Source organism: Mycteria americana, chromosome 8 (assembly GCF_035582795.1).
Source record: "Mycteria americana isolate JAX WOST 10 ecotype Jacksonville Zoo and Gardens chromosome 8, USCA_MyAme_1.0, whole genome shotgun sequence".
In the NCBI taxonomy this organism is placed as follows: Eukaryota; Metazoa; Chordata; class Aves; order Ciconiiformes; family Ciconiidae; genus Mycteria; species Mycteria americana.
Window position 1 is genome coordinate 22,168,202 of NC_134372.1, and position 23,037 is coordinate 22,191,238.

The following is a 23,037-nucleotide window of genomic DNA, read 5'->3' on the forward strand; positions in this document are numbered from 1 at the left end:
AGTGCGCAGCTGCGGGCTGACAATGGCGGAGGAGGCGGTGCAGCGGCTCAAGCAAGATAAGGCTGATCCCGACGAGGTGCGGCTGGTCCCAGTGCCCGGTCGCGGGCCTGGGAAGGGGTTGGCGGGGCTTCGGTTACGGGGCTGGGGAAGGGGGCTTGGGGGTTGCTGGGAATGGGGTGTTGGGGGAGGACCAGTATGACTGCGAGCGGCATGCTGGGAGACTGGTGTGACTGGGGGGGGCTGGCCTGGGGAGAGGGGACTGGGGCACTGGAAGTGTTGGGATGGGGAAGAGGGGCTTGAGGGGAACGGGGGGTACTGGTGCCGGGCTGGAGAGAGAGCTGCTGAGGTGATTGGGGCGTGGTTGGGGTTGCTGGGCTTAGGGTGAGGGTGCTGTGGGGAACTGGGAGTACTGGTGTAGGTGGTGTTGGGCTAGGAGTGGTGGCATTGGGAAGAGGGGTGTTGAGGATGATGGGAGTACTGGTCTGGGCTGGAGAGCGGAGGGGCTAAGGTGCCTGGGGAGAGGGTGCAGGGGAGACTGGGAGTGGGAACTGGTGGTACTGGTATAAGATTAGAGAGAAGGATGCTTGGGGTGTTGGGGATTGTGAAGAGGATGCTGGAGACTGCCGATGCTGGGGTGCACGTAGCAGGAGCTGGTGGTGCTGGGCCTGGAGGTGGTGCAGAGACTGGTAGAACGGGAGGTGTGGGGACTGGGGAGGCAGATGTTGAATGTAACAGAGGTTGTGGGAGTCAGAGAATGGTGGGGGTGTTGGGGGTGCTGAGATTGGGGTACTTGTAGCAGAAGTGGGGAGTAATGGAGAGGAGCAGGGAATGCCCCTCTGGTTGCTGTGGGAGATGGAATAGTGGATGTATTGAGGTTGGGGAGTCTGGGCGTACTGGGAATGCTGAGGCTGAAGGTATTGGGGAAGGCCTGAAGGCAGGTAGGCTTACCCTCAGCTCCCTCCTTGTTCCCTTCCCAGATTGCGAAGGAGGTGGCGAAACTGCTGGAGATGAAGGTGCAGCTGGGGGGAGATGAGGGGAAACACAAGTTTGTGCTCAAGACCCCGAAGGTAACTTCCCTCAGTGCATGCACTTATGTGCCTCTCTGTATGCACGACCTACTCCCATGCACACAACACAGCATCCCCCACGCACTTGTGTGTGCAGAATCTCAGGTCAGACTCCCCTGTCTTTGTTCTCATTTCTGTTTCCCTTTTCGCTTTTAGCAGCAGGGGAGAGAGGGGTGAAAACATCCCTGACAGCATCCGACCCAGATACCCTACTAACTTAAACATTTTCTGGTGCTTCTGTGACAAGCCAACCACTAGCTGGTGTGGTCAGGAAATCAAATTCCCTTTTGGTCAAACTTTATTGTAGCTGCCCAGCGTGAGAGGTCTCATATCTGCTTGGATTGCACTATTTGAAGTAAGGTTATGACTTGTATTGCCTCGATGAGTTTAGGGTTAGGACTCTTCAGCTCTTGTAGCGCTGACCCCGCTAGTACCTGCAGACGTTGGCTCTCATGGATCAAGGATCCTCACGCTGGTCCTGTTCCCTGTTAACCTGGACAGAGTGGATGAAGCTGCTGGTAGGTTGGGTGAGCATGGAGTGCTGCAAAGTGCAGCTCTGCTGGTGCAAGGCTTATTGTGGGGGAACTGCAAAGTATAAGCCAGCCAAAGAAATCCAGATGCCCGGCAGTGTTTGCCAAGAATGTTTAGCACATGTTGAAATGCGGGGAGCAAGAAAGGTCTTGTGGCTTTTGATCTTGCCTTAGTCTGTGGGGGTGGGTAATCCCATTTACTGAGCAGGTCTGGCCAGCTGCTGACATTTCTGTGTCCTCTTGCAGAAGGACCCTTCCTTCAGGGGTACATTTTCAGTCTCGAAGTCCCTGAGAATAGTTTCCATAATGCACTTTATGCTGAATTTTTTTGTCACCTGAATGTTTCATCACTAGCAGCTGACCAGAGACCAACTGTGCTTCCATGCTGTGGCGTGGAGACAGTTATGAATGCTGCTCACAAATAAAACAGGTTATGTTAATGCCACTGACTTAGGAAATGTCTCAAAACAGTCTCTCTTGCCCATTTCCTTTATCGTATGTTTTGGTAAATGTAATTGTGGTGTGAGACCTGGAAAGTGGAAGGGTATTTCACTGCTTAAAGATGTGGAGAGAGGATTTTGCAGCTCTGTGAGTGCCAGGGAAACATGGCTTGGGTTTCCAGCCCGTCTCAGCCATGTCAGTGTACTGCTGAAAGCTGCTCTTCGCTGTGTGACCGGCAGGTGGGGTGTTACGAAGTGCCCGCTCTCGCTGCTTCCTCCTGCCTAACTGCCAGTCCCTAGAAAATGAAGGTGGGAGGTCTAGTTAATTAAGAGTGATTTATGTGTTGCTGAGAGCCTAAACGTGGTCATCGAAATAATTCAGTGACTTTTAACAGCGAAGAAGTTAACAGGGAGCACATCCTAGTGAACAGTAGATGGGCACTTCACAGGTATCACACTTTGAAAAGATGATTTCTGTATGTGTGTGTTTGGAAATTGTAGAGCTGCTGGTTGTTCCACAGCTTCAAAGCGTGCCTGTCCTCTGATTCCACCTCTCAGGGTGGCTTGTTGTGCAGGGGTCTGGCTCATATGTTTGAATCAGAGCTGTGGACAGATCCTCGCTGTGCTGTCATGCTTGAAAGTACTGAACTCTCTGACTGTTGGATCTGTGTTAGCTCCTTTGTTTCCTGCATTGTGAAACTCCTGACTTAGATTTAGCTCTGCAGACCATGGCAGATTGTGTCTGAGCTGTATCCTGATGTTTTCCAGTGGTTTTTGCTGCTGCTTTTTACCACCTCTCCTCATATCTGGTGTTTGGACCTGATCTCTCTGGTTTTGTTAGCAGTATGATAGCTTCCTCACATTGCCTCTCACGTCTGTCTCCACTGCATGCCTCTAACCCAATGTGTCCTTTGGTGGTCTTTTCCTTATCTCACCCCAGGGCACGCGGGACTACAGCCCCAAGCAAATGGCCATTCGTGAGAGAGTCTTCAATGCGATCATCACCTGCTTCAAGCGCCATGGAGCAGAAGTCATTGATACGCCGGTGTTTGAGCTGAAGGTGAGTGAGGACACAGCAAGTTGGCTGAGCTGATGCAGATCCTGCAGTTGAAAGTTTGCGATGTGTTGAGGGCTGAGTTTTCTTCTTCCGTCTCCTAGGTGTCCTCCCTTTCTCTCCTTGTTTTATGTGTGCTCTAGGGCTGATCCCCTGTCACTGAAGATGCTGTTTGTTCCTGTGTCCTTTTGTTGTAGGAGACGCTGACAGGGAAATATGGTGAAGACTCAAAGCTCATCTATGATCTGAAAGATCAAGGAGGAGAGCTGCTGTCCCTGCGCTATGACCTGACAGTATCCTGCCACAGCCAGTGCTGAGGGGTCTTGTCACCTTTGCTGCCCTCCTTTTGGGGCAGTGCTGTCCCAAGGGCAAGGGAGGAAGAGGGAGGCCAATCTCTTGGCTCTGACCCTGTACCGACAGGGAGAGCATGAGCAGGCAGCGCGGTTCAGTGAGTGCAGAACCTTTGCTCAGTTATTTACTGTACGTTGCTTCTGTTCGGCAAAGTAACGCTTGTATGTGGAGGTAAGGAAGATCTGTATTGAGTGGGGTTTCTCCTACATCAGGGTACCCAGACTAGGTTGCTGTGGTACACAGAACGCATGAGACTGAGATCCAACCTAAGGTGGTGCTGGAGGATGCCTGTAGGGACGTTTAATGGCAGCATGTGGGCTGTGTCTCGGACAGTTGTGGAGACCTTGGGGAGCTGTGGCAAGTCCAGCCATCTTGTAGCAGTTGCTTTGCCCCACAGGTGTGTACCACGCTGTGCTGGGTGTTGGGGAGATAGTGAGGACCCAGCACTCCCTGTGACTGATAACTGGGTGGGGTGATCCCTCCCTGTTCCCATCCTTAACCCTACCGTCTCAGGTGCCCTTTGCTCGCTATTTGGCGATGAACAAGATCACCAACATTAAGCGCTATCACATCGCTAAGGTGTACAGGCGGGACAACCCAGCCATGACCAGGGGCCGCTACAGGGAGTTCTACCAGTGTGTGAGTTTGGCCATTGACAGGGATACTGCTGAGTGAGTCTGTACGCTGGGCAGCACTTGTGGGGACGGAGCATCATAAAAATGTAGGACCAAAGGCTGCGTTACCCTGCAGTGACCTTCCCTGTGGCTGTGGAAAGCTGAGGAGGATCCACTAATCTCCTTAGCATGCCCTTATGGGTGGGAAGAACAGGTTGAGAGTGGGAGAGTGAGGACAATGGCTGTAACAGAGGCTGCTGTTGTATTTGTAATACAGCCCCAGGTGCCCCAGGAATCTGGCCTGCTTTGCACTGTGGAGGAGGGAAGTTCCTTGCTGCATCCCACAGTGCTTGCCAGCCTGGTGGGGAGGAAGGATTTCCTTCTGATCCCAAATCTGGCAACAGTTGAACTCCTGGGTGTGTTAGCACAACACATGAACCAGGCGAGTGAGTGACTCAGCTGTAGCATATGCTACTTCTGTCCTGTGCTTAGTCAATCTTTATTTCAAAGGAAGGTAAAAAACCCAGAGGCCAAATTACAGAACAGGTAAGAACGCAATTTCCTTTGTGGTTTTCTCAGATGAGTGTGGTAGCTCCGAGGAATGGCTTTGTTCCACTTTACTAACACAGTCCCCAGGGCCTCATGTTGCAAACAAATTCCCGTTTGAGAATATTCCTGTTTCATCATACAACCCCTGTGGATACCTTCCAGCTCCAGCTTGGTGAATTCCCATTTCCAGACAACTTGGGGTCTTTGCCTGCTGTCTCATCTGGAAGACTGTTCCAAGATCTCACTCCTAGGATAGCCAGAAATAGTCTTCTAATATTCAGGCTAAACTTACTTGTGTCTGATAGTTTACTTCTCCTTGTGCCAGTGCAGCTCTTTAAATGGTAGCTGTCATCCCTTGATATGGATTCTTCCCCTTTCCCAGATAAACATTTGGGAAATGTTTAGAGAAATCTTCCCCTCCTTAGGCGACGTAAATCAAGCTCTGTTACTTTCTTTCCTAGAGATGCTTTGCTGCTTTGCTCAGGCTAGTAGCTTTTTCTACATCTTTCCTTAAATATAATTCACCAGCCCTTGGGTGGCTTTTTTTCAGTGAGATTTCACCTGTGCCATGTACAGTGGTAGCGGCGCTTTCCTGACTGCATCAGACCTTGCCCAACTTCCACAGGGATTGCATCAGCCTTTCTTGCACTCAGCTGATCAGGGATTAACTGATGTGATCTCATCTCTTTCCTCCTCCATTGCCCCAATTTCTTTTGGAAGCTTGGTGAAGCCATGTTGAAATTTACCCACTTAAAATTATCCCTGTACTCAAAATCTCATTGAAGACTTTGCATTGGGGGATTCATAAATGGGAGTCAAATAAGAGTTCTCTTGTTGCTTCTGTGTTTTATTTCTCTCTGAGCATTGATGTTGTCTTTGCTATTTTCCAATCAAGGGTACCAGCCTATTAAAACATCTTGCTGTTGGGCTTTAGTTCTACATGCTAGTTCATCTGGTAATTTCTGGTGGAGACCACTTAGGCTTTCTGATTTCATTTTCTGTCTTGGCAGTTGAAACTTTGGGTTTGTCTCAGTTGAGATCGCTTCTCTTGTCTTCTTCCCTGATCATTAACTTGATTGGCATGTGTATTAAAAACGGAAGATCCTAAGAATGAAGGCGAAACATTTGGCATTTAGGTCATACCAAATAAGTAGTTTTCTCCTCCCCTTCCTGGTTCCTTTGTTCTATTTATTTACTGCTGATGATTGTTCTGCATTTTTGTTGTTTTTCAAGGATCTCTGTTTCAAAGTGTATTGCACAGTAAACTGCTGTGTCAGAGGCAGGGAGCAGGTCACACACCTCCAGAAGCAGAAAGCAGGGAGAAGCAGAACAGCTTCTTGCCAACTGTCTGCACTGGCCATGACACAGTATACAAACTCTTTGCAATGCACTGGACACGAGAGTACTGCTGTCTTTGATGAAAGAGAGTCATAACCTACATCCTGTCCCTTCTGGATCCGATCAGCGAGGGCTAGTGCTCCCTTACATCCCATTTCTGTTGCTTTTTGTAAACAAACTGCTAACAGCAGAGTTGAAGCTGTATTGCTGCAGCCATGCCACCGGTGCTGAATTGCTCACTGCCTTTTCCTGTGGCCCAGGATTTTGACATCGCTGGCCATTTTGACCCGATGATTCCCGATGCTGAGTGCCTGAAGATCGTGCATGAGATCCTAAGTGACCTGCAGCTTGGGGACTTTCTCATTAAGGTGAGACCGGGGGGGTTTCTCTGTGCCACGGTGGGAAGCAGTGGTCACTGTTCCTGTGGCTTTACACAGCAGCACCTGTTCCCACTCTAACACCCACTAAGGCCTGATCCAGAAGTTCATCCCACCTCTCTGCCTCCTCATGGTGTATATACTAAAAGGCTGGACCTCAGCTCAGACTTGCCTCTAGCTGGGAATGCAAGGAGGCTTCCTGAGGCTGCAGTTAGCAGAGTTCTCTCTAGCACTAACCACAGTCCCCTGCAAAACATCTAGCACCTAACTAACCAGGTGACTGTCATATTCACCGCCTGCAGTAAAACACAATCTCTGGCCCAGGATCCCTGCTCTTGTCCCAGCTCCCGATGCCCTCTTAGTAGCGACATCCACTCAGTGTGTGCGCTGTGTAGTCTGTAGACTCCTGCCTTCCCACCAAGTCCTTTCTGGGGCTGAGGCCTCTTCCAGAAGAGTCATGCCCTACTGTAGGGTCAACCTTGCTATTTGCTTCAAAACACCTCTGTTATCTTGGTTGTGGCAGCAAATGGTGCTGGCTGTGCAGGTCAGCCGGGATGGGGAAGGGTGTACAGCAGTAGGAGAGCGATGGGTAGGAGTGCTGCTGTGCCGGAGGGTGGTGGTATCTCTGAGAGGGACCCAGAGTTCTCAGAGTATCTCAGAGGAGACCCTCTCCTCTGAGAGGGACCCAGAGTCGTTGCTGGGCTCTGCAGGGACGGTAAGCAGTGTGGGCTGGGTATTGCACTCCTGACTGCGGCCCCTGCTGGGTAAGGGGGCAGTTACCTGCCCTTGAATCCATCTGAGATGAGCTGAAGAGCTGTGCACAGGAACTGCCTGTCCAGATCAAGTTCAGCTAATGTGTGTTAGGGCAGTGGTGAAAGCGGATGCCTTTGAGGATGAGCAGGCACCTCTGCAATGGGGAACAGCACAATAATGTGCCCGTAGTTATTCTTGTCTTCTGCAAGTGACTGTCTGGTTCATGTCAATGCTGGAGGATTACAAACTCCCAAGCAGTCTTTGTTTCTGCCTAATTTAATTGTAGATTTTCTCACTACCCATGGAAATGTTGAATCCAGCTGAGCCTTTGGCCTCAATTATCTACTATTACAGAGCATAATTAAATGATGGAATTCACTATACTATAAAAAAAAAAATCCTTAGCGAGGTTTTAACATCATCAGATGTCCCTTTGTTCTTACACTGAGAGAGCAGCGTAACATACTCCTCAGTCCGTGGTCTGTTCCTGAGCTGTTTTTATGTGTCCCCATGAGAGGACTCATAGGCCCCATTGTTTTTTCTTCTCTGTTGAGTGGAGGTGTCTGTGGCTTTAGAAGGAGAATGTGATAGCTCTACCTAGGCTTGGTAGGAGTCAGTTGTGCTAGTTGGCCTGCTGTGGGCAGAGAGGCAGATTAGCTCCCCAGGAATGGGAATGAGACAGAAATTGCAAACAGCAAAAAAATCTTGGCAGCCATCTGCTAGTTTCTCTTTCCATGCTTGAAACTAGAGAGGAGAGAAACTGGACTGAAGCTGAAGCATCTGAGTTCATAGTTACTGACTTACTCCCTCTCCCCCAGGTCAACGATCGGTGCATCCTTGATGGAATGTTTGCAGTTTGTGGTGTCCCAGACAGCAAGTTCCGAACGATCTGCTCCAGTGTTGACAAACTGGATAAGGTATGGGCTGGAGCCCTGGGCTGCAACTGCCACTGCTGGAATTTCAGTGAGTCTCTGTCCCTCTGGGCTGCTCTTACCATGGTCCATGAGAACTGACTGGAAAATGCTGATAAACATCAAGTTGTTCTTGTTCCCCCCTTTCTCTGGAGAGGAGGCATGCAGGGCACAGCAGTCACATAGGGAAACTGGATCCTGTGCTTTCTTCAGTATCCTCCAAGGTCCTGACAAATGGAAAGGAGGGAGGGGAAAAATGCTTTTCACATGGGATGTTCAACATCCAGACAGGAGAGGTGGTGTGTTGCTTGGAGTTATTGGGCACCAAAACCAGCTCAGGTCAGGTCACTGCTGCACTTGCACTGCTTCTTGTAAGGCTTCTCCTCCATTGGTTCAGGTGGTTCCGGCCGTAGTAATTCCTATAACATGCAACTCAAATCATGGGTTACAACAATTTAAAGGTATATCTATTGCAATGTCCACCCCTGGTCCTTTTGGGCCAGGATATAGGGTTTAACATTGCAACGAACTCCTCCCCTTGCTCCTAGCCTCGCTAGCAACAAGGGGTTCCTGCTATAGTAATTCCCACAACATGCAACTCAAATCCTGGGATACAACAATTTAAAGGTATTTCCATTACAATCTCCACCCCTGGTCCCTTTAGACAGACCATCAGGTTTAACATTGCAATGAAGTCCTCCCCTTGCCCCTGCTCCAGCTTGGACTTATCCACAGAATGCAGTACCTTCAGAAGTAAACTTGCTCCAACATGGCCTCATGCACAGCCACTGATGCTTCAAGGTGTACCTGCTGCAGCATGAACTTCATCCACAGCCACAGATGCTTCGAGGTGTACCTGCTGCAGCATGGACTTCATCTACAGCCACAGATGCTTCGAGGCGCACCTTATCCAGCGTGGACTTATCCTTGGACCACAATCCCTTCAGAGCTATACCTGCTGTGGCACAGACATAACCATGGCCACAGACGTTTCAAGATATACCTGCTCTGGCATGGGCTAATCCATGGGCACAGACGCTTTGGGGTGTCCTGCTCCCACGTGGATTCATCCACAGGTCACAGTCCCTTTGACTCGAGTTCACAGCGGAGTTCCAGCCTGTCCAGTACAGCAGCACAGAAACAGCAGCGATGCCCTGGCCATCTGCCAGCCCAGGCGCATGGCCATTGCTGTTATCAAAATGTTCCCAGGCACAGCCGAGTAAGGTGATAAGCAGTACAGCAGAACGGCAAGCAGTGAAAGCAAAAAGCAGCCACTAACAAGCCCTAGACTCTAAGGTACAGTAAGGCAAGCAAGCCCATGGCAAGCACAGAAGCTTGCTGATTAATAGCTAAACAGCAATAACAGCTATAAATTCTATCTGGCACATTCCAATCAAATCTGTCATTATCTCAAACCCTTCGAGCCCCACGTTGGGCGCCAAAAAGGACTGTCATGGTTTAGTCCCAGCCGGCAGCTAAGCACCATGCAGCCGCTCGCTCACTCCCCCCTGGTGGGATGGGGGAGAGAATCGGAAGAGCAAAAGTAAGAAAACTTGAGGGTTGAGATAAGGACAGTTTAATAGGTAAAGCAAAAGCCGCGCACGCAAGCAAAGCAAAGCAAGGAATTCCTTCGCTACTTCCCATGGGCAGGCAGGTGTTCAGCCATCTCCAGGAAAACAGGGCTCCATCACGCGTAATGGTTACTTGGGAAGACAAACGCCATCGCTCCAAATGTCCCCCCTTCCTTCTTCTTCCCCAGCTTTATATACTGAGCATGATGTCATGTGGTATGGAATAGCCCTTTGGTCAGTTTGGATCAACAATCCTGGCTGTGTCCCCTCCCAGCTTCTTCTGCACCTGGCAAAGCACGGGAAGCTGAAAAGTCCTTGACTAGTACAGCAACAACTAAAACATCTCTGTATTATCAACACTGTCTTCAGCACAAATCCAAAACATAGCCCCATACCAGCCACTATAAAGAAAATTAACTCGATCTCAACTGAAACCAGGACACCCAGACCTTAGTCTTCTTAAGACGCTGCTGCTTATGAACCAGGATCATGAAAACCTGCCCCCAGACTGGGCGAGGGCATTGAAAAGCCTTTTCAAATGTATCAGGTTCAGTCGGGTGGTGTGAGGAATCACAGTTGTGTCCTGGAATCACAGAATAGCCAGGATTGGAAGGGATCTTGAAAGATCATCCAGTCCAACCTTTACTAAAATTTCAGACCTCAGTTGCAAGACAAGCATGACATAAACGGTAAATCTCTGTGGTGATGCAGGAGTAGAGAAGTGCAATCGTAAGTGATAGTCTGTAATCATAGTCTGTAAGGCAGTTAGCTTGCAGGTGACAGGGCCAAGTTAAATGGAAGTCCACAGGTGAGTAGGCTGCCAGAGTTGTTGTGTTGTCCAGGACCCTATTCATAAATACTGTCCTGCAAGCTGGTGCTATTCTTGATTAGTGGTGTGATGTCTAGCATCCCTGCTGAGCACATGGAGTCTGCAGCAAGTGCATGTTGCTGGTGAGGCTGTTTCAACATGATCAGGGCACCACTGGACAGCATGTGCCTCTGGCCATTTGTGGGACCCTCAGTAGGTGGTGAGGAGCAGCAGGGAGACAGCAAAGAGAAGTGAGGTAGACATGTATGGACGAGGTTTCTATATTTTACCTGGAAATAGAGAAGAGGATTTGGAGTGAGAAGGAGTAGGAGATCAGACAGACCTGAAAAATAACCCCAGCAGCACATTCCTGCCTCCTGGGCAGGGGAAGGCTGGTCTGTTTGGTGTTGCATTGCACTGTGTGCTTCCCACAGCATGTCTTCACACTCATCTGTGGCTGCCATCAGTGCAAGCATGTTTTGCTAGGAGCAGGGCTCCTTGGGGCTGGCCTGGACTGTGCAGCATTCTAGCAGGGTGGACACAGTCACAGGGACAACATGCTGCTCAGTGCCATAATCTCTTTTCCAGGTGCTGTGGGATGGTGGCAGCCCATCCCACATCTCCTGCTCACTTCATTCACACCTCTATTGTTTTGGGCATGTAGCACAGGTACTTTTATAAAACATGCTGTGTGTAGACATTGCTGTTTTTATGGCTTACTCAGGTTTGGTGTGACACAGAACACCTCCCTCTATGCAGCTGCTTCTATAAGACACAAGGCAGGAGGTACCCATAGGATTGTGCTCAGCAAGCTGCCTCAAGAGCACTGGCTGTTGTGAAGGTCTCTAAGGGATTCAGGCCTTTATGTGGCCCTTTGGGAGGAGGGAAAGGTGCCAGTGTAGGTACAACTTTTTATTTGCAGCTGACTGTCTTGACTGTAGGCCCTAGTCAGATATAAAAATGCTAGAGATCAACCTATAAATGTGTATACAGTCCTCCACTAATAGCTAAGGAAGAGGAACCTTAAAATGAAGTGCAATCTAAAAACTCAGTTTTCTTGGCTTAGGATCCAGAGTAGAATTTGGAGGCGAATTTCTCTGTGTGTGTGTGTGTGTAGAGTCATGTGGGGGACACTGTGGGCTGACTGCCTAAAGGAGTGCTCCTAACCTTCCTGTTAAACCCTGTTAAACAAAGTGGCCTTGTATCTCATCTTGTGTGTTCACGTGGCTTTGTTCAAGGATGAACTGCATTTTCCTTTGGATGCCTTGTCTGGTGGTTGAATGAAGTCAACTAGAGGAAGGCTCACTTAAAGTCCTGTTAGCAGTGAGATCTATTGCAAAGGCATGAGCAAACTGTAGATTTTCGGGCTGTGTATGCATGGAAAAGCAATAGGAAGGGAGGACTGGGCTTTTTTAGAATGGGATAATTTCCTTGTTTTCATACTGAAATGCTGTGATTTATCTCAGTGCAGCTGGATGTGATCAAGACTCTGGTTCTCTTTGACCCCTTGGTCAGTGGGAAAACTGCAGCGTATTCTGCTTACATTGGGTTTTTGCATCACCGAGCCATCTCCTCACACCTTTCCAGGTGGTAGGCATGACCAGCAACACTTCCTGGACTGGTGTTTATGACTAAGTACCTAACCAGGGAAACCACAGCAGCAAGACATCTCCAAAGTCGGTGCTTTTACAGTGTTGATGTTCGATTCCGGGCAGAAATCAAAACCAAAGTATTTGTCCTGGGGCTTCAAGTTTTTGGGCAGCTTTGCTGACTGCAGGGTTGGGATACAAACAGATTGTGCAGAGGTTCAAGAAATGGAGTTATGACCATATGACTATGCTCTGAGAGCATTTGATCTGCTGCTTCTCTCATGTACCTCTTAACCACACTGGCACTGATGGGGTTTGGCTGTGTAAAGATCTGTTGAGGGCAGATTTGTCTGTTCATCTGTACTGGGCAGGACCACCAGAGACCTTCCCCAGGAGAGACCACATCCCTGAAGCAGTGGCTGATGTTCTTCTCTCCCCTTGCAGATGCCGTGGGAAGAAGTGAGGAGCGAGATGGTAGGAGAGAAGGGGCTCTCTCCTGAGGCTGCAGATCACATCGGGGAGTATGTCCAGCTTCATGGTGAGCACCGTGGGGTTGAGCCCTTGGCCTTATTCTTCCAGGCCAGGCAGGGAGGGCCAGCGATGGAGAGGCATAAGGCAGCATACACGACTGGCCAGGCCCATCGTTGCGGGTGCTGCTGCACTGGCAGACCTGAGGCATGGCTTGTTTCCACAGGTGGCCTGGACCTGATTGAGCGGCTTCTCCAGGACCCAAAGTTGTCCCAGAACAAGCTGGCCAAGGAGGGGCTGGGGGACATGAAGCTGCTGTTTGAGTACCTGACCCTGTTTGGCATCACAGGGAAGGTGAGGCGGTGCAGAGGCAGGAGGGTGTGCTGTCCTCATGGCTAGGCAGCCTGGGCCCCCCGCGTGCGCCCAGTGACGGGGCTTCCCTTGTGTCCTACAGATCTCTTTTGACCTGAGCCTGGCGCGGGGTCTGGACTACTACACGGGGGTGATCTTTGAGGCTGTCCTGCTGCAGCAAGAGAATGACCACGTGGAGGAGCCAGTCAGCGTTGGGAGCGTGGCTGGAGGTGGTCGCTATGATGGGCTGGTGGGAATGTTTGATCCCAAGGGACGGAAGGTGCCCTGCGTGGGGGTCAGCATTGGGATCGAGCGAATCTTCTCCATCCTAGAGCAGAGAGTGGAGGTAGGTGCCTTTGGTGCTGTCGTGGTTTAGCCCCAGCCGGCAACTAAGCACCACGCAGCCGCTCGCTCACTCCCCCTCGGTGGGATGGGGGAGAGAATCGGAAGAACAAAAGTAAGAAAACTTGAGGGTTGAGATAAAAACAGTTTAATAGGGAAAGCAAAAAGCCGCGCACGCAAGCAAAGCAAAGCAAGGAATTAATTCGCTACTTCCCATGGTCAGGCAGGTGTTCAGCCATCTCCAGGAAAGCAGGGCTCCATCACGCATAACGGTTACTTGGGAAGACAAACGCCATCACTCCAAATGTCCCCCCTTCCTTCTTCTTCCCCAGCTTTATATACTGAGCATGACGTCATATGGTATGGAATAGCCCTTTGGTCAGTTTGGATCAACTATCCTGGATGTGTCCCCTCCCAGCTTCTTCTGCACCTGGCAGAGCACGGGAAGCTGAAAAGTTCTTGACTAGTACAGCAGCAACTAAAACATCTCTGTATTATCAACACTGTCTTCAGCAAAAATCCAAAACATAGCCCCATACCAGCCACTACGAAGAAAATTAACTCTTATCTCAACTGAAACCAGGACAGGTGCTCAACTAAGCATGGAGAAAGAGCAAGGATTTACATCTTCCCCATGTATCCCCAGTCCAGCAGATGCTGAAGTGAGCCTTCCTTGCTGCAGTCTTTGGTGGAGAAGCCAGCCAGGCCTCTACTGTGCTCAGCAGCAGGAGTCAGAACCAGGACATAATCTCCAATTTTGCCTGGCTTGGGAGATGATCTCTGGGGCAGGGCTCCCACTGGAGACAAGACCCCTCTTCCAGCAGCCCTCAGACATGGCTTTTTCAGCTGCAGCTGGCAGGGGCACTTTAATCCTCAGGAGTACCAGGTACTCAGGTCAAGGTGCCTTAGTGTTCCACACTGCATTAGGCATCTGTGTGACTCCACATCCTCCTTGGCAGGCTGGCAGGGAGACAGCAGCCTTGCACATCTACTTGTCCTGCCCAAGGCACTATAGAGACCAGACAGGGATCGGATGTCCCAGGACAGGGATTGCAGTGCCTCTGGGGGTTTCCCAGATACCTTTTTCCTACTCCCCCCTCCTCAAAGTTGCTGTACCAATGTGTTGTCCTCCGTCCCAGTCAGTGGGTGTTAAATAGGTCTTTGTAGGCTCTCAAAGCACTGCCGCACGTTTCCCTCCCTCAGAGGCCTGTTGTGGGGAGTTCTCTATTGGCAGCCAGACACAATTGGGATTTTTAAGTGGAAACTGAATTCTTCCCCCCACCACCTCCAGTCCTGGCCAGGTTTGTTCCTCTGCAGGTGACCTTTTAAAGGCTTCTCCCTTCAGTGAAAGCAGCAGCAGGAAAATGCCACTTTGAGTAGCCAGCATCTGCCATGGGAGCAGGTGGCTCCTGGCAGCGCTGGAGGATCTCAGCTTGCTGCTGATAGTCTAACCCATAGTTACTAGCTCAGCTGTAGAGCAGGCAGCTGCCTCTGTCCAGCTTCTGCTGGGCTTGCTGCTCCTGATCTGCTTGGAGCAGATCCCGGGGAGGCTCTTGGGGTGTGAAGGAACAGTCTCTAGGCAGAAGCTGGCAGGGAAATTGCTCATTCTCAGCACATCCGTCAGTCTGCATGCACCTGCAGTGCAGGAGGGAGGCTGTGTTAAGCCCCCATCATGGAACAACCACAAAAGATGAGATTCTGCTCCAGGATGGGGTCTGTGGGGCCCCCCTGACTCTCCTGAGTTTATGCTGTTCATCCCACTGAGCCTGATCCTCTTCACTGCTAAATTGATGCACCTGGGGTGGTGACCTGGCCTGCTCATAGGGTCTCAGATATCTCTCTATGTCCATGGCATCTTTTGAATCTTGTCCCCTTTCTAGGCCTCTGAGGAAAAGATCAGGACAACAGAGACACAGGTGCTGGTAGCCTCTGCGCAAAAGAAGCTCCTTGAAGAGCGGCTGAAGCTCATCACAGAGCTGTGGGATGCTGGAATCAAGGTATGACCAGGTGATGGCAGTGTCAGGAGCTGCCTCGTCCACACTCTGTGCCAGGAATGCACCAGATCTGGCTTTGCTTTGGGAGGAAGGAGTCATAGGGAGAAGGTGGGCAGCAGACTGCCTTCCTGAATGGAGCCTGCCTCTTCTCGGTGTCCTGAATCAGGTGTTCTCCAGGAAGGGCTGGGCAGCATGACTTGGTTAGCCCTGTAACACTGCAGGGACTGCTGTGTGTCTGTTATCTCAGGACAGATTCCCAAAGCAGGCAACACTCCAGCCCCTGCTGCATGGTAGCTGGGATACCATGCCGCTTCCAACAAAAAGTAAAAAAAATGGGAGTTTTGCAAGGAGGGGAGAGTGGGGCCAGGGAGGAGCCTGGGCTGTTTTCCACAGGCTGCTGTGTGGCAAGTTGTGTGGCAGGGCCCTGCTGCAGGCAGACTCCCTTGATGGCTGGGTGGAGGAGAATGCCTCTGTGCTCTGCTAGGCTCCTGACCCTGTAGGGACACCACAGGTGTCAGCCCTGGTCTGACACAGACTAGAGCTAATGACCTGGTGCTTTCCCAGGATAAGCAGTGTCTTGTGAGTACCTTTGAGCTGTGTTGCATTACTTGTTAGCTGTAATGCCCAGCCTTCTCTATTAGCCCATCTTCTTCTCCACCACACATCCCTATGCTCACCAGATGGCAATTAGCAGACTGGCCCAGCAAAGCCTGGTTGAGGGGGTGCAGTGAAACAGGCCAATGCTGATCTTGGTGTTGTGTTCTGGTTCTCTTCCAGGCAGAAGTGCTGTACAAGAAGAACCCCAAGCTGCTGAATCAGCTGCAGTACTGTGAGGACACGGGCATCCCTCTTGTTGCCATTGTGGGTGAGCAGGAGCTCAAGGATGGAGTTGTCAAGCTGCGGGTTGTGGCAACCAGGGAGGAGGTGAGGCCTGTGGTAGCTTGGTGTGAGGGGGATTGGCTACTTGACTCTTCATCCCAGCTCAGGCCAGCCCTCCAGACCCAGCTGTACCTCACTCTGCAGTGGTGCCATCAGGTTGTACATGGCAAGGTGGCTTTGCTGGTCCACATTTTGAGTGTAGTGCCCAAAGGGGAGATCAGAGGAGTAAGGCACTGCCACCTGATGTGGAAAGCCTCCAAGGCTTAACAAAGCTGCTTACGCAGAAGGTGCAGTGAGGGGAAGGCTCTCCACATGCAGTAGGCAGGGGGGCACGAGCCAGGGCTGGCAGACTGGAGGTGAGCCCTATGGACTGATGGTGGTGGCCTTATGGGTGCACTTTTGGAGACTGGGTGAGGTGAGTTTCCTCAGCTCCTGTTGACTTGCTCAGGAGCACATGCCCTGTTGTCAGTTTGCCACCGAGCCCCCTATAACAGGTTCTCAGGATTTTATACATTGGCTTCCTCCTTAGATCTTTTCAAGCAGTGGTGTTTCCAGGAAATTCTGTAACGCCTCATGTTCCAGTTCCTCATCCCATGCAGTTTCCTGGAGCCATCGAGCACTGTTGTCTCCAGCTCTGGAGAGTTTTCCATCATGGTCTCCTTGAACTCCCAGCTGTTCCTCAATTCAGGAGCCTGGAACATGGAGGGGCGATTCCATGGGCTGTATGGCTGCTCGTACTTTCCAGCCAGGGTGCAGGACCATTGCTGAAGGTCCTGAAGGTGCCCTCTTGGAATGAGTGGGACCAGTGCTAATCTATGCACTGGTCTTGGCTTTGGAACCAGTAGGAAAGAGTGGGAAGAGCATCGTGCTCGCAATCGTTGGGCAGGAGAGGGCTCGCCAGGGCTGCAGGCAGGTGCTTGTTCTCGCAGGTTCAGCTCTGCATGTGCTGCAGCCTGCTCGATCCCTGTAGAGGGACTGGTGACAGCACCACGGTGTGATCTCCTGAGACACAGGGCCACGAATGCGATGTGGGCCATCCCTCTGGGACCAGAGAAGGTCACAATAGGTCAAGCTGCTTGTGTTGTATTGAAGCAACTTTGTGCTTCCCCTGTGTAGGTCAACATTCGCAGGGAGAGCCTGGTTGAGGAGATCAGGATGCGAACGAGCCGGCCTTAAACCCCTTCCGGACACGTCTACTCATTTTTTTGGATTCTGGCTGACAGATTTCTTCCTGTAAAATGCCTTTGCCAGGCCACGTAGCAGCAGGGTCTGCAGAGCCTTTGAAAGCTGTATTTATTCTTGTCTTGTGCCCTCCTTTTCCCAGCGGGAGCAGAGAGGCTGCACAGATTCCTATGACATACCTTGGCCCTTGAGTTATGTCACTGGAAAGATGTTTTGCAAGTGGCTCTGGCAAATGCTGGCCTTCTGTGCTGGGAAGCCCTCAGGTGGAGCCCTGTGCTGTCAGCACACCTTGGGGTATTGGCTGCAGCTTCTTGTTCCTGTCACTTTGAATAAACATCCTGTCCCGTCTCTGCTCTGGCTGTAGGGAGGTGACCTTATCCAAAGCAAGATGTAAAGGCACTGCTCCCAGAAAAATAATAAATCTGTCTCCCACTCCATGACTCCTGTCCCTACTTTCCACTTGGGGCAGGGATTTGCTTACCTGCTTTGCTGAGTGGAGCTGGTTTTTAAATGTCACTGTGGGCATTTCTTCAGCCATGATGCTCCCTCCTTGCCTTCAGATCTGACTGCTGCTGCCAACCCCTGTGCCATCTGCAGAGCAAAGCCCCCACCACCAGGCCGGAGCTACCCAAGCAGCCCTGTGTGGGCTCCCCATGCCCCAGTCACGGGTGAAACGGTCCCCCTGGCCACCTGTGGGTGACTTGGGGTGCCCTCCGTCCCCAGCACCTCTCGTTGCTGACCCACGCGTCTCTCCCACCTTCGTGCCCCAAACTGGGTAGTTTTTTAAATCCACGCCCCACGGCTTCCTCGCGTGGAAAGGCCGCGGGAGCTGAGCGCTCGGGGGTCGCTGCTCCCCGGCGGCGGGGCGGGCGCTGCCGGCGGGTTCCCCCCTGCCCCGCCCAGGGCGGAGCAGTTGTGGCGCGAGGGGCGGAGCGGCGGCGCTGGAACCTTCTAGAGCCCGGCCAGGACGGCCAAGAGGAGCAGGAGGAGCAGCGGCGATGGAGGCGGAGGTGGGTGCCGTCCGGGAGCGGCCTGAGGGGCACGGCGCTGCCGGGGGCGCGGGGGAGCCCCGGTGCGGGACGCGGCTCACCTCCGTGTGTCCCTTCCCGGGGCGGGGGGGGGGACCGGAGCCCCCGAGACCCGTCTCGGTGTATTGACTCCTCGCGGAGCGCACCGGCGGGCGGCGCCGGTCCCGGGGCTGGTCCCATCTCCATCCTCCCCCTAGTGAGCTGGGGCTGGCGGCCCCGGTGCCCCGTGCAGACCGTGGGGGTGATGATGAGCCCTGTTAGCACCCGTTAGGCGGGGGCTGCGGGCTCAGCTGGGCTCCGCTGGGGGAGCCGGGGCCTGCCTCTCCCAAGAGCCCTGGCACCTCGCCGCACCCCTCCCCCACCTCCCCCCCCACAGGGCAAGGAGGTACCCTGTGCTGGAACCCAACCCTGGGAGCTGCAGAGCCATGGCAGGGAGGCTTTGTGGTGTGCGTGGCTGGTCTTTCTGTGCCTTCTTAGCAGAGATTTCCCCTATATGGGTCCCCACCTTCATCCAGAGGTGTTTTCTGGTCTTCAGGAAAGATGAAATCCCTTGGAGATAGAAAGATGCTACCACCTGGAGATGCACAAGGTGAAGGTGCAGCCAAACTGCATTTTAGCCTGAGCTAGGGTTAATCCCACTCAGTGTACAGTTTCAGAGGCCCTAATCAGACTTCACAGTACTTAATGAGCTAAAACCTGGTGATGTTGCTACATGGATGGTGTCTTCAGACCCTCCTTGATGTCCTCAGAAGCCTGAGGAGATGCTCTAGAAGAGAGTTGGTTGTCCTGGGGTCCCAGCCTGCCTGGGATATCATGATGTGATGGGTCACCTTGGCTCTGTGCTCCAGCCCTCTCTTGCAGTGCCAACCAGCTGCTGTCTGTGTCTTGGCTTTCAAAGCCCTTACAGGTATCCATAGGGGAACTGTTGGTGTCCTTGTGCCCTACCAAAGTTGCTGGACTTATTTATGTGGAGCAGGCTTGGACAGTGGGCCCAGTAGTCCTTTGGATGTTCAGTGCTGAGAGGCTCCTCAGGTTTCCTGAGGGCAGAGGGGTTACAGCAGTTGCATTTCCACGTGCTGGCTGGTGCTAGGCCTTGCAGTTGCTTCATGGGGTTGGGATGCCTGCAGTTGGGAGGTCAGAAACTCTTTGCCCAGGCAAGCTCCAATGTCATCTCCCTCCTCAGATGTGGACCAACAGTATCAATCAGGCCAATAAGATGGCCCTACTTGCCTGGGCAAAAGAAACTGGCATCAGCTTGGTGCAGATCAATGGGCAGAGGCGATATGGTGGCCCCCCCCCAGGTACGTGAGAAGACCATCTTGGCGCTGTGGTGCCCTGGGAGCATGGCACATAGGGTGCCTGGTGGGCATGGAGGCAAGGTGGGTCTCACCCATGTGCACCATGTCGCTGTGTGTCTGCAGGCTGGGTGGGCAGCCCCCCGCCAGCTGGCACAGAGGTGTTCATCGGGAAGCTGCCGCAAGACGTGTACGAGAACGTGTTGATCCCGCTCTTCCAGAGCGTGGGGAAGCTCTACGAGTTTCGCCTCATGATGACCTTCAGTGGGCTCAACCGAGGCTTTGCCTACGCCAAGTACAGCAACCGGCGTGGCGCCAAGGAGGCCATCGCTGCCTTCAACAACTTTGAGGTGCGGGAAGGCTGCGCCATCGTGGTGTGCAAGAGCACGGAGAAGTGTGAGCTGAGTGTGGATGGTCTGGCCACCTCGGTGAACCGGTGGGAGCTGGAGGCTGTGCTGCAGCGGGTCACAGAGGGGGTCCTCAGTGTCGCCCTGTACGCCAGCCCCTGCCAGAAACGGGCCCAGCTCGCTGTGTTGAAATACAGCTCGCACCAGGCTGCTGCCATGGCCAAGAAAACCCTGACGGAAGGTAAGTGGGAGGCCGGGGTGCTGTGGGATGCTGCTTGGGCTGGTCTTCCTGGTGTCTCTAAGGAAGGACTGATTCCACCTCCACACTCAGCTGCGAGGTGACTTCAGCCTTGAGACATCCCTTGTTCTCTCCTTTGGGAGGCCAGCTGTCCTCAGTGGGGATCAGCAGTCCCCAGTGATCCCCAGCAGTCCTTGGGCAGACCTAGTGGTGGTGGTGGTGGTAAACGGCCTGCTGGAGATCTTCAGGCAGCTGTTTGCTCAGAGCAGGAGCATCACCAGTACCAGTCCGGGGCATCCAGAGCTTTGACCAAGTTATTAAACCCTCCTGATGGAGATGCCCTACCCCTCAGTGCCCCATGATTGCCTCAGTGCCCCTCAGTCCCATGATTGCACTGCGTTTTGATGAGACACGTTTCCCAGACATCCAACCGGAAACTCAAAAGTCCTGATTTGTATCCATTTCTGCCCCAGCTGAGAAGCACTTGGCTTTGATGTCTTTGCACCTTTCCCTAAAGGCAGGCTGCCCCTAAAATCCCCTGAGCTTTGCAGCACCAAGCCCACCTTGGTAGCAAAAGCAAATGGAGAAGCAACTCCTCTCTAGCTGCGTGAGGGGTCGTGGAGGCAGGGGAAGGGATACTGTGCAGTTTGTACACTGTGGGTCAATGGCAGACCACCCATGGGGGTCACTGCGCCAGATGCTGGGGGACAGGACGGTATGGGATGGGGTAATACTGGAGGGCTGGTGCGTATCTCCTGCCAGCTGCTGCCGGTCTCTCCTAGGGAACATGAGGCTCGGTGGGGTGGAGATGAGGGTGGACTGGCTGAACCCCAACCTGAAGCAGAAACTGCAGTCATGCAAGGAGAAGCCATCATCCAGACGGGTGCAAGGGTGCAAGTGCCTGGGGGTCCCCAAGCAGGCACCCCTGTCTCCGGTGCTGTGCAACGTGCTGGACCACCTGAACACCCTGTGCCAGAGGCAGTACCTGGGGACACCCCTGTTCCTCACCAAGTGCATCCAGGCAAACCCCAAAGGGTGGCTGCGGTTCTGGTGCCAGCTGGTGATCCCAGGGTGCCCTGTGCCCTTCAGTGGGTTCACGTGGGTCCGGCAGGATGGGCCAGGCAGGAGCGGACATGAGGAGGCGAAGGCTGCAGTGGCGCTGCAGGTTCTCCGGATGCTAGGTTAGTCCTTGCGTGGTGTCGGTGCCAACCCCTTGCCTTTCCCAAAGTCTTGGAGTGTCCCCTGGGAGTGTGGAGCTGTGGTGCTTCTAGTGCATGGGGGGACCCAGCCTGTCAGGCAGGGCTGAAACACTGTCACCCCCCCTGCCAGATGTGACCCTAGTGGCTCTGAGCTCTCTGTGGGATTCCTGGTTGGAAGCAGAGGATGCAAGGGGAGGGGGTTTTGCGGTGCTGTTCCCCACAGCACCATGCAGAGCCTGATGCTTTCCTCTCCACTGCAGGATGCCAGCTGACGTAGGCAGCCATTTCGCCTGAACCACGAGTTGAACCTGAGCCACCAGCCTTGGTACCGCCGGCCACAGGAGTGGTGTGCAAGCCCTGCTGTGGACCTGGTCCTGTTCCAGCTTTGCTTTGAGTTTGTTTGGGTTTGTTTTGAGAGCCAGCTCTGGAGGATAGGGCTGCTGGCCAGGTCCATGACAGCTGCCCTGTCCCCAGCTGGCCCTTGGGGACAGTTCTGTTTTTTTGGGATGTGGGTTCATCTGTCCAGTTTGGCTTCTTTTAAGTTGGTTTGTGTTGCTCTGCTGTGGTGGAGGGGCCCGGCGCAGGTCTTGGGAGAAGCAGCAGCTGCTTGGAGAGGCTGCCAGCATTGGCTGGGGAGGTGGAGGGGACATTGGGGGCTGCCTAGGTTCACCAGGGGGCTGTCTCTCCTCCGCTGGCACTCCTGGTTCATGAAAAACAGCCTCAGGTGAGGACAAGGCCACATGTGGTGACTGCCCTGGTGAATGGGGGACATTCCATGGGCTGGTGGAGTGTCTGGGGGCTCTGGGAGGTGCAGGGCTGTTTGCGCTGTGGGGAAGCAGCCGTGGGGTTACTGGCTGCCTATGAATGATTCCTCGGGACCAGGAGGTCCGGCTGCATGCTATTCACTTGGTATTAAAGTAGCCTGGAAAGCACCGGCTGTGTCATGTCATCTTTTGCTCCCGCATCCTCAGCTCCCTGCCTGTCCAGCGCCATCTCAGTGCTCTCCCCCCACACCAGGAAGCCTGTCTTCTCCAGCAGCAGAAGGAACATGGTGGGACTTGGATCCATCCTGTAGCCTCCGGGCTCTGGAGCCACAGCCTCCTGGGCCCCTGAAAGCAGCGTTTGTTCCTGTGGGAAGCAGCAGACCCTGCCACCCAGAGCTTTGTGTCCCCAGCTTCTCACCAGGGTCTTTTGTAACTGCCTTTCAGTATACTCCAGCCTCCTCCGAGCACCTCTTGATGAGCCCCCAGTCGTCTTTGAGTGCCTTTAGGTGCACCTCTGGGACATAGTAGCACCTTTATGTTCCTTTCCGGGGCCTCCAAATGCCTTTCAGCATGCCCAGTGGTCTAAAAGTGGTTTCTGATGAGCAGTGGGAGCTTCCAAGTGCATTTCGGGGCATACCTGGGTGCCTCCGAGTACCGAGCTCTGCTAGTCCTTTCTCTTGAGCAAAGGAGCCAGGTGCCTAGCTGTTATCCCCCGGTGGTCTTCAAGGGTCTTTCTGTGCTCACTATGGTCCCGAGTGCCTTCTGGTGCACTTAGGGGGACTCCAGGTGCCTTGCAGTGCAGCACCAGTGGATTCTGAAGTGCCTTCAGGTGTCCTCCAATGGCCATTCTGTGCTCAATGCTGATGAACCAGTGCCTTTTGTAGTGCCCAAAGGCCTCCCAGAGCTTTGGGATGTGGCCCATGGGGCTCCAAGTCCATTTGGTGCACCTCAAATGGCCCTGCATGTCTCTCTCTGCTTCCCAGAGCTCTACCAGTACC

General features: G+C 52.9%; 2 protein-coding genes across 2 annotated transcripts; both read left to right on the top strand.

Moving 5' to 3' along the window:
• Positions 1-28: 28 nt before the first annotated feature.
• LOC142413724 (histidine--tRNA ligase, cytoplasmic) lies at positions 29-17,608 on the top strand. The gene is made up of 13 exons (XM_075510139.1): positions 29-76; positions 978-1,067; positions 2,978-3,097; positions 3,289-3,384; positions 3,956-4,081; positions 6,204-6,311; positions 7,892-7,990; positions 12,397-12,490; positions 12,647-12,774; positions 12,875-13,117; positions 14,994-15,110; positions 15,885-16,031; positions 17,103-17,608. Exons 2-13 carry the CDS (start codon positions 1,008-1,010, stop codon positions 17,160-17,162), a joined length of 1,398 nt encoding a protein of 465 aa, XP_075366254.1. The 5' UTR covers positions 29-76; positions 978-1,007; the 3' UTR covers positions 17,163-17,608.
• Positions 17,609-18,365: 757 nt separating this feature from the next.
• Positions 18,366-22,191, top strand: DND1 (DND microRNA-mediated repression inhibitor 1). The gene is made up of 4 exons (XM_075510141.1): positions 18,366-19,497; positions 19,618-20,079; positions 20,859-21,257; positions 21,536-22,191. The coding sequence occupies exons 1-4, from the start codon at positions 19,314-19,316 to the stop codon at positions 21,550-21,552; spliced, it is 1,062 nt and encodes a 353-aa protein (XP_075366256.1). The 5' UTR covers positions 18,366-19,313; the 3' UTR covers positions 21,553-22,191.
• The last annotated feature ends 846 nt before the right edge of the window (positions 22,192-23,037 follow it).